This window comes from Rhea americana, unplaced genomic scaffold (genome assembly GCF_003343005.1).
Source record: "Rhea americana isolate MKP2758 unplaced genomic scaffold, rheAme1 scaffold_10, whole genome shotgun sequence".
NCBI lineage: Eukaryota > Metazoa > Chordata > Aves > Rheiformes > Rheidae > Rhea > Rhea americana.
In genome coordinates, this window is record NW_028185039.1 from 4450496 (window position 1) to 4463877 (window position 13382).

Consider the following 13382-nt stretch of genomic DNA (forward strand, 5'->3'; position numbering starts at 1 on the left):
GGTAATCAATTCAGCATGCAAAATGGTGATCTCGGAGTAGTTTTTATCATGTAACATGTGAAAATGTTTATTTTTAAAAAGTTACTTTATCTAATATTAAGTTGAAAGGTTTTGTTGCAAGTTTTAATTGGAGATAAAGCAAAACCCACTTCAACTGGAGAGAAGCTCCAGGACTTTGCAAACTTTCTTATTATTTGTGTCACAAAAGGGGCGCCACAAAAAAAAGAGAAAAAACAGATCAAACAACATCTCTGTCTATTTCTAAAATCCTGGTATTTGTTAATCCTTGTCCCACCTAAAAACCTCAAATTAAATGCAGTAAGTGATTTAACATCAAATGATGTTAATTTTCTCAGCCTGAGAGAGTTAAATTTCTCAGCTTAGGTGGAGATTTTTCTTTTGAGACCAGGGCTCAAAACTATGAACTTTTTAAACTCCCTGCGTAGTTAGAATGAAGCTTTTCTCTGGGTTTGAAAAGAACTTCAGCAGCATTTCACTTCCAATTGAAACGTCTTACCTCTGTCGTGATGGTGCGTGTCCTTGTAAACTAATGAATTACTTAACTAGCAGTTTTGATTTGTTACYGGATTTTGCTGTGTCTACAAGCCCTGTTTCCTTTTGCGCTAGGAACACGGGGTGCCATTTGCTYGGGTGTAGTTACAGAGCTGCCTGTGGGCATAGCGCATGCCTGACACCCCCACTTGCACAATAGCTTTAACTCTGTGCTTGCCATTTTCCCACTAAAGAGATGCTTCTAAATRATGTAAAATTTAAAAATACTTACACTAATCACGTGTTCTGCTCTCAGGAAAATTATATTATTTTGCTCGAGAGCGTGCTGATGACAGACCCACACACTGCCAGCCGCCTGCCTCCCCCCGTGCTCTTGTGCCCACCACATTCCCAGCACCCTGGCACCTGATAGACCAGCTCTTCTCAAAATTACAAACGTTTTAGAGAAATGAGGCTACTGGCACTGACTCTGGGAGCTCCTAATGTCTGCTCTACGTGTAGGTCTCTAACTGCAAAAAGACAATTAAATACACGTGAACAAAACTTGTTATTCTCTGAAACCCAATTTAACATCCCATTCCTAAATTGCCATCTGTCATATTTATTTTCTTCTGTTCCTAAGATCTATCTTTTCACTTTCTCACGTCTCAAGAATTCAGTTACTTTTAAAAATATGGATCTTGTTTTTTTTCACAAGTCCGGCTGAATCCAAAGAYGTTGGGGAAGCTGAAAAATAACAAATCTGAGTTTCTTTTCTGCCAGGCCTCTTCCCATGGTTTTGGGTGCTGATGTTCTAGCCTATGCCTCCAGAGAGCATCCAGCCTAGAGATCTGACCTAGGACTTTGTTCTCTTCCTCCTTAATCTCCCAGTCATCTTTCCCTCCTAATTAAAATTATATCATCATTGCAGATTTGCCAATACAGGGAAACAAAATATTCTCAATTACACACAAATTCCAACAATGGAATTGTTTTAAATCATCAGAATATCTCAGAGGTAAAGAAATCTCTTTTTTTATGTCTGTGTTTTGCTGTGCAACATCTGGCAAGGGAATAAAGGGAGAACACTGTCAGAGAAAAAAAAATGCCTTAAAAGTTGAGTCAGCAGTCAAAGCCTAAGACTTAACATCACCTTAAGGTCTCCTACAAGCCTCCTCTTCCCCGCCCCAGGACTGCAGCTTAACGAGAGGCAGGTGCAAACCCTTGGGCCCCTCCAGCAGCAGGGCTGCACCTGTGGGGGCTGAGCCAGGGCCTATATAATCCTCCCCAGGGCAGCTCAGAGTGAGCTTGGTGGTGGCAGTGGGAAGATGTGGCTGGTCTTGGAGCAGCAGTGCTTAGGCACCTCAAGGATGTGGTAAGTGGGGCTTGCTGTTTGGGGGTGAGGAGATGGGTCCTTTCCTCCTTGCTCTATCTCATTTGGATCTCTTTTGCTTGCAGGTTGCTGCTCCTGTTTGGCTTTTTGCTGCCCTTAGCCCCTTGTGCTGGTGGCTTAGGGGATCAGGACCTCTTGGGTAATGAGGCCTCTGCAGGCTGCTAGGGGGTTTGGGTGAGGGTTTCAGGTGCCCCTGGGGCTGTCCCTGCAGGCATGGAAAGGGGGTGGCYGCTGGTGGGTTTGGCAGGGTGTGTGCTGGTAGAGCTGACTGTAGCTTTCCCTCTGCAGAGAGTGTGACCTGTCACAGGGACAGGATGGAAGTTGAATTTTCCAGAGAGCTGGGTAACTACTCCTGGGAAGCGTCTGTAGTAGGTATGTATTGCTGCTGGCCAGAGCTGGTCTCCTTTGGCTGCAGCCTGAAGGTGGGTGCCTGCAGGGCTAATGCTGCCTTTCTCTGCAGATGCAAGTGGTGAGGAGATGGTGTCCTGTGACTACCTGGTGGACTATGAGAAGCTACTGCTCAGTGTCCTGTTTGTGAACTGCACTAGTCTGGAGGTGAAGTCAACTGCTTAGTTCTGTTTGAAAAAACTAATGATAACCTATAGGGAGATGGAAGAGGTCCAAGAGTCTCATAGTATTGTTTTAATCAGCAATGTGCATAGGTATGCAAAGGTAACAACTAATACTAGCTATAAACTTAGTTAAGTGAAAACAATAACTGAGAGGCTAATYCAAACTATATCCTTGAAAGCAGAGTGTGTGTGTGTGTTTTTTTTCTTTTTTTCTGGCATCATTTGCTTCTAAGCTTTAAAAAGGGCTCTTAGATTTCTGCTTCTGATCTTTGTCATCAAAAAACAAGGGAATAACAGCTAGCTCTCTGGCCCTACAGCCCACTACTTAGTCCTTAATGATTTCCCTGTGATTCCTGCAGTTCTTMCAGTACTTTCTACTCTTCAGCTATTCTGCAGCTCCATGCTTTCTTAGGGAACCCATCCCTTCCCATAAGGGCTTTTCTTTTTTTCCTTTTAAATGATAGCTAATCTTGTCCTTGCCCCTGTTACTGTGAACAACTAACTGCTCTAAAGTTCAGAGTTTAATCTCAAAGRCTTTTATTCTCATACTACAGTGTGAGATCTGCTTCTTTCTGATTAGYGTTTTCTGTTGCCTACAGCATGGCCAGCACCAGCTGAGACTGAAGCTGATGGTGAATGACACAACAGGAGGGGAGAAGAACATAACCTACAGTGCTCACTGCAATGTTGTTCATGCAGATGAAATTATTCCTCCTTTCTTTACTGGTGCAACAAACTGTACAAAAGACTTCATGGCAGTAAGTAGGGGAATGGGGGTGCTGTAGGTGATGCTGGCAGGCTTGCAGGGTATGATATGTTTTTCAGACTGACTGGGATCTGCAGAAAGCCAGGRAAAAAAGCTTCCAGCCAGCTTCAGGGAGATTTGTTGGCTGTAACCCTATTTTGGCATGACCCTTAGCTGCTTTGAAGAGCTAGTCTGCAGATGGCCATTAATGATGCACATGGTCTGGTTCCAACCCTGTTGCAGGGGAAACTGGGATGCTCCTGTCTTGCTTTCTGCTGACAGCAGTAGTATTGGGAAGCAGGAATTTCTGTTAAAGGTGACTTACTGATTGTTCTCTGTTTTGGTGGTCTAACCCTTGTGCTCTGTTTCAGGTTACTTTCCCAAGACTCATTCCAAGCTTCAGTGATGAGCATATGGTAGGTGCCTTCAGCCTTCCTAAAGGAAGAGATGGGAAGATCTGGGAAGAGGGAACTGCTTCAGCCTAGAGATAGGCTACCACAGGCGCTCCCATCTTGTTGGGAAGCCTAGTTCAGTGTTRGCCTTACAGTGCTCTTAAATGTAAAAGCTGTTAAGTGACAGCCCTGTGGAGTGAGGAACWGCATAATGCCTTGCTGTGCTTTCCTAAGGCAGGATCTCCATCCCTGCAGGTTCCAGTAACTCCAATGACCTGGACTCTGTCAATYGATGATGGAACTAAGATACACCAGCTGAGTCTTGGACAAGCCATGCAGCAAGGCTATAGCTTTCTAGCTGATGGACACAACTTGGTTTTCCAGGTGGCCTTCAGTGCAACTGGAGTTGTCTCCTACAAGGTAGGGGCATGTGGAGGAGATAGCTGCTGTATCAGAGTCTAGATTTCACTTAACTAGGGCTGTGGAAATTGCCTGCAGGTTATGGCCAGAAGCGGTATCAAGCTGATGCATTGCCTTAGCTAGTGCATGCAAAACTGTATTGCCTTGTGCAGTTGTCATTGGACAATCCAGCCCTTTAAAATGGGGACTGATCATATCAGTTCTGCTGATAGGCTCCACTAGAGAGGAGTGGAGAGTCTGGCTCTAATCTATCCTGWGAAGATCAGACCTTTAGTCTAATTAGCGAGTCCATTTTGAAAGGTTATTGAAATGGGGGAAAACTGCTGCTGCAGACTTCAACAGCACCAGCTAGACTTATAGCATGTAGTACTGGTGTTCCTGCAATGGACCCTGAGCCAGTACCTTCCTAATGGGACTCTACCTACTCTTGCAGCAAAATGATCAGGTACTCTATACTGTGGCGCTCAAGCTCACATATGGACCTCCTGAACGCAGACTGACAGTGGAGTCAAGAATGATTTGTGCACCAGGTAATGCATGGAGGGGCTTTGGCCTGCTCCTACTTTGGAGATAGTGGTGTAAGATATAACAAAGATGTCATTGCAGGTCCAGCAGTCTGTAATGCATCACACATGACTGTTGCCATCCCAGCCTTTCCAGGGACTCTTAAGGCTGTGGGTGTAGAGGACAGGACCATTCCCATCAACCAGCTCCAGGAAAATGGGATTACCCTAGACATGAAGAGAGGGGTCAAGCTGCATGTTAGCAGGGGAGTTCTGAAATCCAGGGTGAGTTCATAGATTCTCAAATCATAAGAAGCTTTTTTGGCATAATCAGTTCCCTGGTGCTTACTGGGAGCTAGAGCATAGCAGCTTTGGACTTCAAACATCTGTCAGGGCAACCATGTGTCCTRTGTATGCTAAAGGCACTTGGGAGCAAGATTAATGTAAACCATAGGACATGACCTGACTCTAGCACATAGGCATCACTTAAAGGTGACTTGAGTTTCATGATGTCTTCTAGCATAAACAACTGGAGGTAAAAAAGCTTCTCTTGAAGCTTGCTGGTATTTGACATGTCTACAGCCATGCAAATTAGYAAACCAGTTGTATGAGGAGCTGCCTTACCCTCTGGCCTTTAGCACATCTGCATTGAAGATCTTGTGTTGATGTGCCATGAGAGTAACTCTTGTCTTTCAGCTACATGGGGAGAGTTGCTCAGGACTTCAAGCTTACATGTCCTCTCTKAAGCTGGCTTTTCACCTCCATGGGGAGACTGTGGCAATGGTGATGCACCCAGAATGCCCTTGTGACCAGCGCACACCAATAGGTGATTAACTTGCAGATTGCAATACTTCAGTACAGTTTGTTCTTGAATTAGTCATTTAATAGCCTAGAAAGGTTATCTAGCTAGAGTGTAATAGCTGTTTGCCTACTCAGACTGGGTGTGACATCTTGTGTAAACCTCTGTTCCAGCTGCTGTATGCACCCAGGATGGGTACATGGATTTTGAAGTCCTTGCTGACAGTACCAAACCACCACTAAACTTGGATACACTTAGACTCAGAGATCCTGCATGCAAGCCAGCCTTTAAGTCCTCTTTGAATGATAGAGTTTGGTTTCATGTCCCACTGAATGGATGTGGGACCAGATACTGGGTAAGCATTTATCCAATGCTGGTGGGGAGGGCCCCATGGACTGGAGATGCCTTCTTAATGCTATTAATCTTCCTCYCAGTTTGATGGGGAGAGGATCGTCTATGAGAATGAGGTGAGGGCACTCTGGGCAGACCTTCCACTGCACAGGATCTCAAGGGACAGTGAACTAAGGTATGCCTGGAAACTCTCCCTGGACAGTATCTAGCCCTGTGTATCTGAATGTGAGACCTACCTGCTGCTTTCTTGTTTTAGGCTAACAGTACTGTGCTTCTTCAGCAATGGTGATGCCTCCCTGACTATAAAGGTAGACAGTCTTCCTCCTTTGGCTTCTTCAATGAATCAAGGTCCTCTCTCCTTAGCTCTTCTAAGCTATCCGGGTAAGGCTGGCTCTGGACTTTGGTAGCTGGGGAAGCGCTGGGAGCTTGTGGTGGAAGGGAGAGTTCATATRTAGTGTGCTGGCTTGGTGCATGGGGCTTTTAATGAATTTGGTATTTCCATGGAGTGGATGTGCTTTCTCTAATGGTATCTGAGGTAGAGGTCTTAAACCAGTGATRCTGCCTAGCTTCTAGGGATGAACTGCAGCTGGTGAGCTGGCTGGTCTGAAGAAACTCTGGTCTAGAGCTCTTCAAGTACCTTCTTGTTGCATGCTGGCTTACCTAATGTGGCTTTGGCTCTCGTAGACAACTCATACAGACATCCATACCGTGATGACCAGTACCCAATAGTAAGGTACCTGCGGCAGCCCATCTTCTTGGAAGTCCAAGTTCTGAACCGCAATGACCCCAACCTTCAGCTGGTGTTGGATGACTGTTGGGCAACAGCATCACAAGAACCAAGCTCACTTCCCCAGTGGAACATTGTTGTGGATGGGTAAGTATTTTGCTATAGGTGTGAATGAAACCACTGTTGGCAGTGGGTGGGGAGGATATCCCTAACTACTTCCTCCTTGCACCCTTTGGGAGCAGAGCCTTGTGTACAGGGGTTTTACTGGAGGTGGCCTTCTAGGTACTTCAGTGATGGTGCCCTGGTGTGTTGGAGCTTGGAGGATAGCAGGATCTCTGCACTGAGCTCTGCCCAGCCCTTCTGACTTGCTTCTTCTCACCTTTTGGTAGGTGCGAGTATGATTTGGACAGCTACAGGACTGTGTTTCATCCTGTGGGGCACGGTGTCAGTTATGCTAACTATCGCCAGAGGCTGGAAGTGAAGACCTTTGCCTTTATGTCTGATGACAAAGCCCTCCCTGGTCTAGTAGGTGAYGTTCTCCTTCTACTTAGAGCAATAAATATGAGTAGTAAGTGTGTCTAAATGTGACTCATTCTCTGTCCTAGGTATACTTTCATTGCAGTGTCCTCATCTGCAACCGCTTTCAGCCAGACTCCCCTCTATGCCTGACAAGATGCCCTAAGCCATCTAGAAGCAAGCGAGGTAATGCCTAAGCAGGTTTTAATGTAAAAACAGAGCAACCAATCTGCTGCCCTGTGGGACTCTCTTTCACGTTATTATTGCAGAGAGTGGGAAGCAAGGCATGAACTCTGTGGTGAGCTTACGGGGTCCTGTTCTTCTTGTGCCAGAAGGATGGTCTGCAAACCAAGGTATTTGTAATTGCTGATGTATGTTGCTTAGTTCAAGGGAAGGAGCTCTCCACTGAACCTACCTTTCTGCTTGCTTCACAGGGAGCACTCACTTCAGCAAGGAAGCATGGGCCAATGTGACAGTGACTGTTGTTAGTATTCTTTCTCTAATGGCCATAGTACTGCTATTCTTAGCTTTCCTTAGATGCCTAAAGAGAAGGGTGTCTATGGTAAATGTGGTATGTTAGTGTATTTTCTACAAATAAACTTGCATTACAAATGTGACTGGAACTACTTCAGATGAGGTGTATATAGTTTTAGACTTGTTTGTGGCTCTGTAGTGTTCAAGGAACTCAACTGGAAAGACAGATGCCACTTTCTATGAACAGTGGCACTGATCTGGGAGTCTCAGTTGGCTATGGTGGTTAGCTGAAACTATAACTAATGCACTTAAAAGCCTGAGCCCCAAGACTTAAGATTAGTTCTTGTGCTACTTTATGGGCAGCTCTATGTCACTGGTCCTATTTTCAGACAGGAAAATAAATCACACCAGGCAACCAGACAGGTCATGTTCTTTGATTTCCACTGAGGACTCGAGCACATCTATCTTCTAAAGAATCATGCTGGAACTCTTAAAGATACCTAAGGAGAGTTAGACATCTGCCCAGTGGAATTAAAGCAGCCTGGTACTTGTATCAGCAGGTGTGAAGCAGGGCCTTAGCTGAAGTTAAGGTTTTAAGTAGTTTGATCACTTTGTAATTAATACAATTGAAAATGCTTTAGCAAATGCTTATTAGAAGAATATGTTGGTTCTGATACAAGTGGATCTTCAGGTACTTGCATGTATTGAAATCACAAAATGGTAAATGGAATATGGACCAAAAGATGTTGGAAAAGGAAGAATGGGGAAAAACTGAAGACTTGTATCAAACAAGTGTTCTTTTCTTGGTTCAGATGTTGCTACCACATGAAACAGCTGGTATAAGCAGACACAGAAGGCTGGAAATTGTTCAGTAGAGCTTAGTGCCCTGCCATCTTTGGAAGGTTATACTATAAAACGGATAGTTCAAAGGAAGAGTAGCTTTTTTGTGTGTGTGCTCATGCTCTGGCCAAAATCACTTCATTGGGCCTATACTGTAGATTGGATCACAAATAGCTCAGGAAGTGGGTACAGTGCCACAGCAAACCTAGGCTCTAATATCCTGTTGGAGTTGCAATATGCTTGTTGTTGTAATATTCCAGTTTTGTATTAACATTCCTGAGGAGTCTGCTCTCACTTCGTAGGTATGAAAAGCAGAGTACTCTTGTATAATACAAACTGGATGCACTTTTGTGACCTGGCACGTATTGGCCAGCCAAAATACTTTAGCAACAAGYAGGAAGAAGAATTCAAGTACAGCCTTCTTAAAAGATCTGGAGAACTTGTTTTTATATTTAGGATAAAATAACAAGAAAACCTGGCTAAACAAACACCACTTTATTAAACTATAATAGTCAGATATTTAATGCTTAAAAGCAGTATAGCATTTGCAAAAAAGTTTAAACAAAATGCATAAGTTAAAACTAAGAAGCAAAACAGGCATTTTAAATACCTAAACAAATATGACAATGTAAGATCTAATTGCATGCCATAGATGTGATGAAGAAATAATGAAAACACCCCTTCAGAACAATGTGGCATTTAAAGGTATGTGAAAGCTTATACTATGTTTTACATACAACAGAACTCAATTTTTTCCTTTTTTTTAATATAAAGCACTAGCACGGTTTGCTTGTAATCCTTCAATGAAGACTTAAGGCTTAGAAATATTTTTTTCAACACTCATAAAACCTTTTGGGTGTTGCTGAGCTTTGACACTTACTATGTAGCAAAAGAGCCAACTGCTGCATACAAATCTTGAAAGATGCTCCATCTAGAAACTAATAGTAAATGAGAAATCAAATACCTGCCTAACCCCTTTTTCACCTGTCACTGACTTAACAGTAGTCATGAGTATATCTTTTTACCAAATTCTGTGGAACATCTCATCATGCATGTAAGACTTCATCACAATGCACTGCTTAAGTTATTGTTACTAGTTGTCTTATAGTAACAAGCATATTGATTCTTTTTTCCAATTTCTATAACCAGTGAACACAGCTTGACTGTTCAACAGGTAAACAATTACACTGTAAAGGTCAGAATTGTACAGTTAAGTGCCTATCAATGAAATGTTGAGAATCCCATTTACTCGCACTTTCCATTATTGGCAGAGAGCYCCAAGATGGAAGGACTCTTCTGTAGTGAAGTTCCATTAGCTTCCTGTTTCTTTATCTGACCCCTGTATAACAGGAGAAGAATAGTTTATAGTCTTTGAGAAGATTCTTTAGGAGAGGTTAAAGGACAATAATGATGAGCAACATAAAATAAGTATGGGACTTCTGGAACTGATGGTCTAACACAGCTCCTCTTAAACAGGAACATATGAAGGGGGATCTACCAGATGTTGCTTAATATCAAAATTTAAGTAAACAATTGGTTTGTAGGCTGGGTTATATATTATGATATAGAAAAGAATTCTTCTAGAATCAGTTGGCAATGATATAGACCTAGCACCATGTCCAGGGAGAGCACCACAGAGCCCTGGAACAAATACAGACACACTGGGCCTTGCAGAGTGTGTTCCTGAAGATATGGTCTCCACAGGCAGTACCATGTATCCCTGAGAGCTGTGCAAAAAGTACTGCTGTGAAGAAAAACTGAGAAAGTAAGTACTAAGAGGGAGCAGCTAGACTTTTTTTTTTCCTTCCCTATATTTAAGTGATTACTGTTCTTAATTCCCTGCTAGCAATTTAAGCGGGCAATAGGTGGCACTCCAGCACAAGCTGCTAGGGTTTTAACTAAATTCTTGGCAAAGCATGACTAAGGTAATGGTGACTGAAATAGGCCTCTAATCACAAAGCTCTAGGAGCAGAGGGAGACAGTGTGTCTCAGCAGCCTGTTTTATAAATGAAACACGTGTATGCAAACAAAGCAATAAAGTCTTTTTTTAAAAGTATCTGAAGAAATGTATTAATGTTGGGTTTTGTATGAACTTATTTTACAAAAGTCTGTAACTTTAGTCATGGCATCCCTTTTAACTACCCAGCTACTTGTTCCAAAGCTACAGTTYTGGTCCCTGTTACTCTATAAAATGCAGGTAAGCTGAGATAGTTGGCACTGCATCATGCAGAAGGAACTCCATTGTACAATTGAGCGAAAGCTTCATTCTCTCTGCAGAGTYGAAGGTGGAAATGCTTTAATAACTGTTAGAACAAGGTTTATTCTGAATGAGACAGTTATTTTATTGCTGATATGCTGTGTGTTATCAAATTTACAGTTAAGGACTACTTCTTCCCTATATAAAAAAGARGGCATGTGATAACTTAAAATATACTGATAGCTAGCCATCACTATGCTGTCATATTAAATCATCAGGGTAACCAAAGAAGCTCTAGCATTCAAAAAACTTCCTAAAATATCCAAAAGTAGCTGTTACTGGTAAACAGTGATCAGTGTAGTCAGAGAATGGATCAAGATGGTTTTACTTACTTCTGAGCATACCAGCAGTTGATCAGAGTTGAAAGAATGACATAACAAATACTCAGGACTCCAGAAACTCCCAGTGAAAGTGTGCCCAGGCCACACAGTACACAAAGGAGGGTTATGCCACCTATTGATATTACAACACCTAATAAAAGAGAACTAGTTTATTTAAACAGTTTACATGTCAGAAGAATGTAACTTCTCTCCCAAATTCAAACCATTAGGGAAAATTATCTACTGTAATCAATTAGCTGACTTTAATCCCTGATATGTTATACAAAATGAAAGAAACCTATAAAAATCTCTCCCATAAAAGACTCCRTAAGCCAGAAATAAAAGCTGTATGGCCAAAATAACTGGTTTAGTTACATCCAGGTGACTGATGCTAAAAATAGGATTTCCCCTGAATAGGCTACAGTTAATTAGATTACTATTCTTGTGTTARGACTTTTGATTACTGCTGAAAGCTGAGGACTATACTTAGTGAAAGCAACTTAGAACTCCTAAGAATTTCAGAAGGTAGAAGAGAGGGGGGGAAAAAAAAAAAAGATGTCATGCCCTAAAAGGGAAACAAATAATGCATACCCACATACAATACCTTCCATAATTATCACACCAATACAGGCCATTATGGCTGTTGTAACAACAAAAATCAGAAAAAATGCAACAGGAATAGCGGACACTGCAACAAACATCAGGAGTGATAAGGCAACAAAAGGATGGTCATCTAAGTATTGGCCAAAACGAGAGTTCATAAATGCAACAACCTGTGGATGAAAGAAAAATATTTCAGATTTTGTTTTTACTTGTCACAGATAAATTGTGTCACAGCTACTTCATTGAAAACTATGAATACCATCCTTTTTGTAAGGATGGGGTTTGAATTAAAGGAAGTAACCATTGCTTCTGAGCATGAGGATTCATTGCAAATGTACATAACTGCATAGTAAATATAACCCTACCCAAACATCTCAYCAACTTCCCAGTCTCATTCTTGTATAAGTTAACCCCCACCAAAGCAACCCATGCATACAAGGTCATGCTTTAACTGCACAGATTTCAGTGAGGTTTCAACACCTATGATTTTTTGATCTAGAGAATTGTAAGTGTTTAGAAAACAAAAACACCATTACATTTAAAGAAAGATGATGAACTGGTTTTTACGTCTCATTAGTATTGGCAACCTGCTCCTGTATTGAGCATAAGGACGCTACAGTCATGTCTGTGCCACAGGAAATGGTAAGAATTTACTTCTAATGTTACAAGTAGATGGGAAAATCCTTTTTACAAAGGCAGTCATACCTATATACTGGATTTCCTTCAGGAAAAAGGTATAGTAGTTATTTTTATAGCGGGACAACCATTTCACTAAAATGCCACTTTTTAAAAAAAATGGTTTTACCAGTAAAACACAGAAATGCAGAATAAGCCTCCCTTCTTATTGCTGAAGATGTGTTAGGACAATCATTCCCATAGGCTCCTCAATCTTTGCTTAAAAAAGGGAGTGCTAATTTTCTCAAAAAAAAAAAAAAAAGGTTTTGGAATTCCATTTAAATAAACCAATCTGATATTGCAAAATTATAAAAGGAGCATCTTCATAAACATGTTATATAAAATATAATCCAGAACCCACCTTTGAGTTGCTGTGGATGGACTGTACCATGGAGTGCCACTGCTTCTGCAGCTCCTGCATTTCTTTAGACATGCTGGAATCCTCAGTGACAACTGTGAATCTTCAGGATGAYGAGTTCTCACTCAGCCACCCAACCTTCCTTAAAAACAAAGGTAAAATTAATAACAGGCTCATGCAAATGTTTTCTGAAAAAAATCAAATATTTGTCTTGCATAAAACCAGATAATGTAGATTTTGTGTCAATGCGATCCATACAGTTTGAAACATTTCTTTGCAAGATTAAATTTAATGCAGGGGTTCTGTCTCTGAAAGCTCTTGTGAAGCATTTCCAAAGCCAGAACAAGTATCCAGATACAAAGTGACTCTCTCCTCCTTCCCTTGTAACATTAGGGACATAAGGGTGAGGGCACCATTACCAGTAAGTTACCAGTAACAATTCAGATCTATTTGTTTGGACAATTTATCTCTATTAGTTCTGCAAACTTCTAACGTGTACAATAGTTCGCTTTTGCAAGTAGCCTCATACCTGGAACCGAAACCGGAGACCGTACAGCTTCAACGCTCAACACGTAAAGGCCAAACGCTTTTCAACGCTCTGAATGTACTTCGTTGTCAAAGTTTAAAAAACAGCACCAGYGAAAGACCTTTTTCCTCTGCAAATTGAATCTACTGTTGCTACGGAGAACATCATCGCTGGAGATTAACCGACACGTTTTCTTGCTTGTTCTAAGCGCTTACCGTGCAAACGTTACTATTTTGTACTCAGTCCCTCCCTTTATTCGCAGGGTTTTTCATACGCTTTTTTCTCCTAGTACAAGAACAGAACTCGGCAAAGGSAGTCCCGCGTGCTCCTGCTAACGAAACCACCGCCAACGTTTTCCTTACGCGGCCCCGCGGCGGCCGCGCTGGCGCGCGGACCCACACGGTTACCGCCGAGGCGGC

The 13382-nt window shown here is 42.1% G+C and overlaps 2 protein-coding genes across 4 annotated transcripts; one reads left to right on the forward strand and one right to left on the reverse strand.

Moving 5' to 3' along the window:
* The first annotated feature begins 1795 nt into the window (after positions 1–1795).
* Positions 1796–7490, forward strand: ZP2 (zona pellucida glycoprotein 2). Its single transcript, XM_085300287.1, has 18 exons — positions 1796–1867; positions 1951–2024; positions 2174–2257; positions 2346–2440; positions 3057–3215; positions 3574–3618; positions 3850–4014; positions 4448–4544; positions 4621–4802; positions 5214–5343; positions 5490–5671; positions 5751–5842; positions 5924–6048; positions 6352–6541; positions 6784–6919; positions 7000–7096; positions 7180–7263; positions 7345–7490. The coding sequence occupies exons 1-18, from the start codon at positions 1821–1823 to the stop codon at positions 7488–7490; spliced, it is 2130 nt and encodes a 709-aa protein (XP_085156413.1). The 5' UTR covers positions 1796–1820.
* A 1214-nt stretch (positions 7491–8704) lies between these two features.
* LDAF1 (lipid droplet assembly factor 1) lies at positions 8705–13376 on the reverse strand. 3 transcript variants are annotated; one of them, XM_085302102.1, is made up of 6 exons: positions 13179–13376; positions 12967–13093; positions 12441–12579; positions 11406–11574; positions 10814–10952; positions 8705–9563 (listed from the first exon to the last, which is right to left on the reverse strand). In XM_085302102.1, exons 3-6 carry the CDS (start codon positions 12510–12512, stop codon positions 9470–9472), a joined length of 474 nt encoding a protein of 157 aa, XP_085158228.1. In that variant the 5' UTR covers positions 12513–12579; positions 12967–13093; positions 13179–13376; the 3' UTR covers positions 8705–9469. The 3 variants fall into 3 exon arrangements, with proteins under 3 accessions (XP_085158228.1, XP_085158238.1, XP_085158220.1); XM_085302112.1 differs by lacking the exon at positions 12967–13093; XM_085302094.1 differs by having other exon boundaries at positions 12967–13376.
* Between the last annotated feature and the right edge of the window lie 6 nt (positions 13377–13382).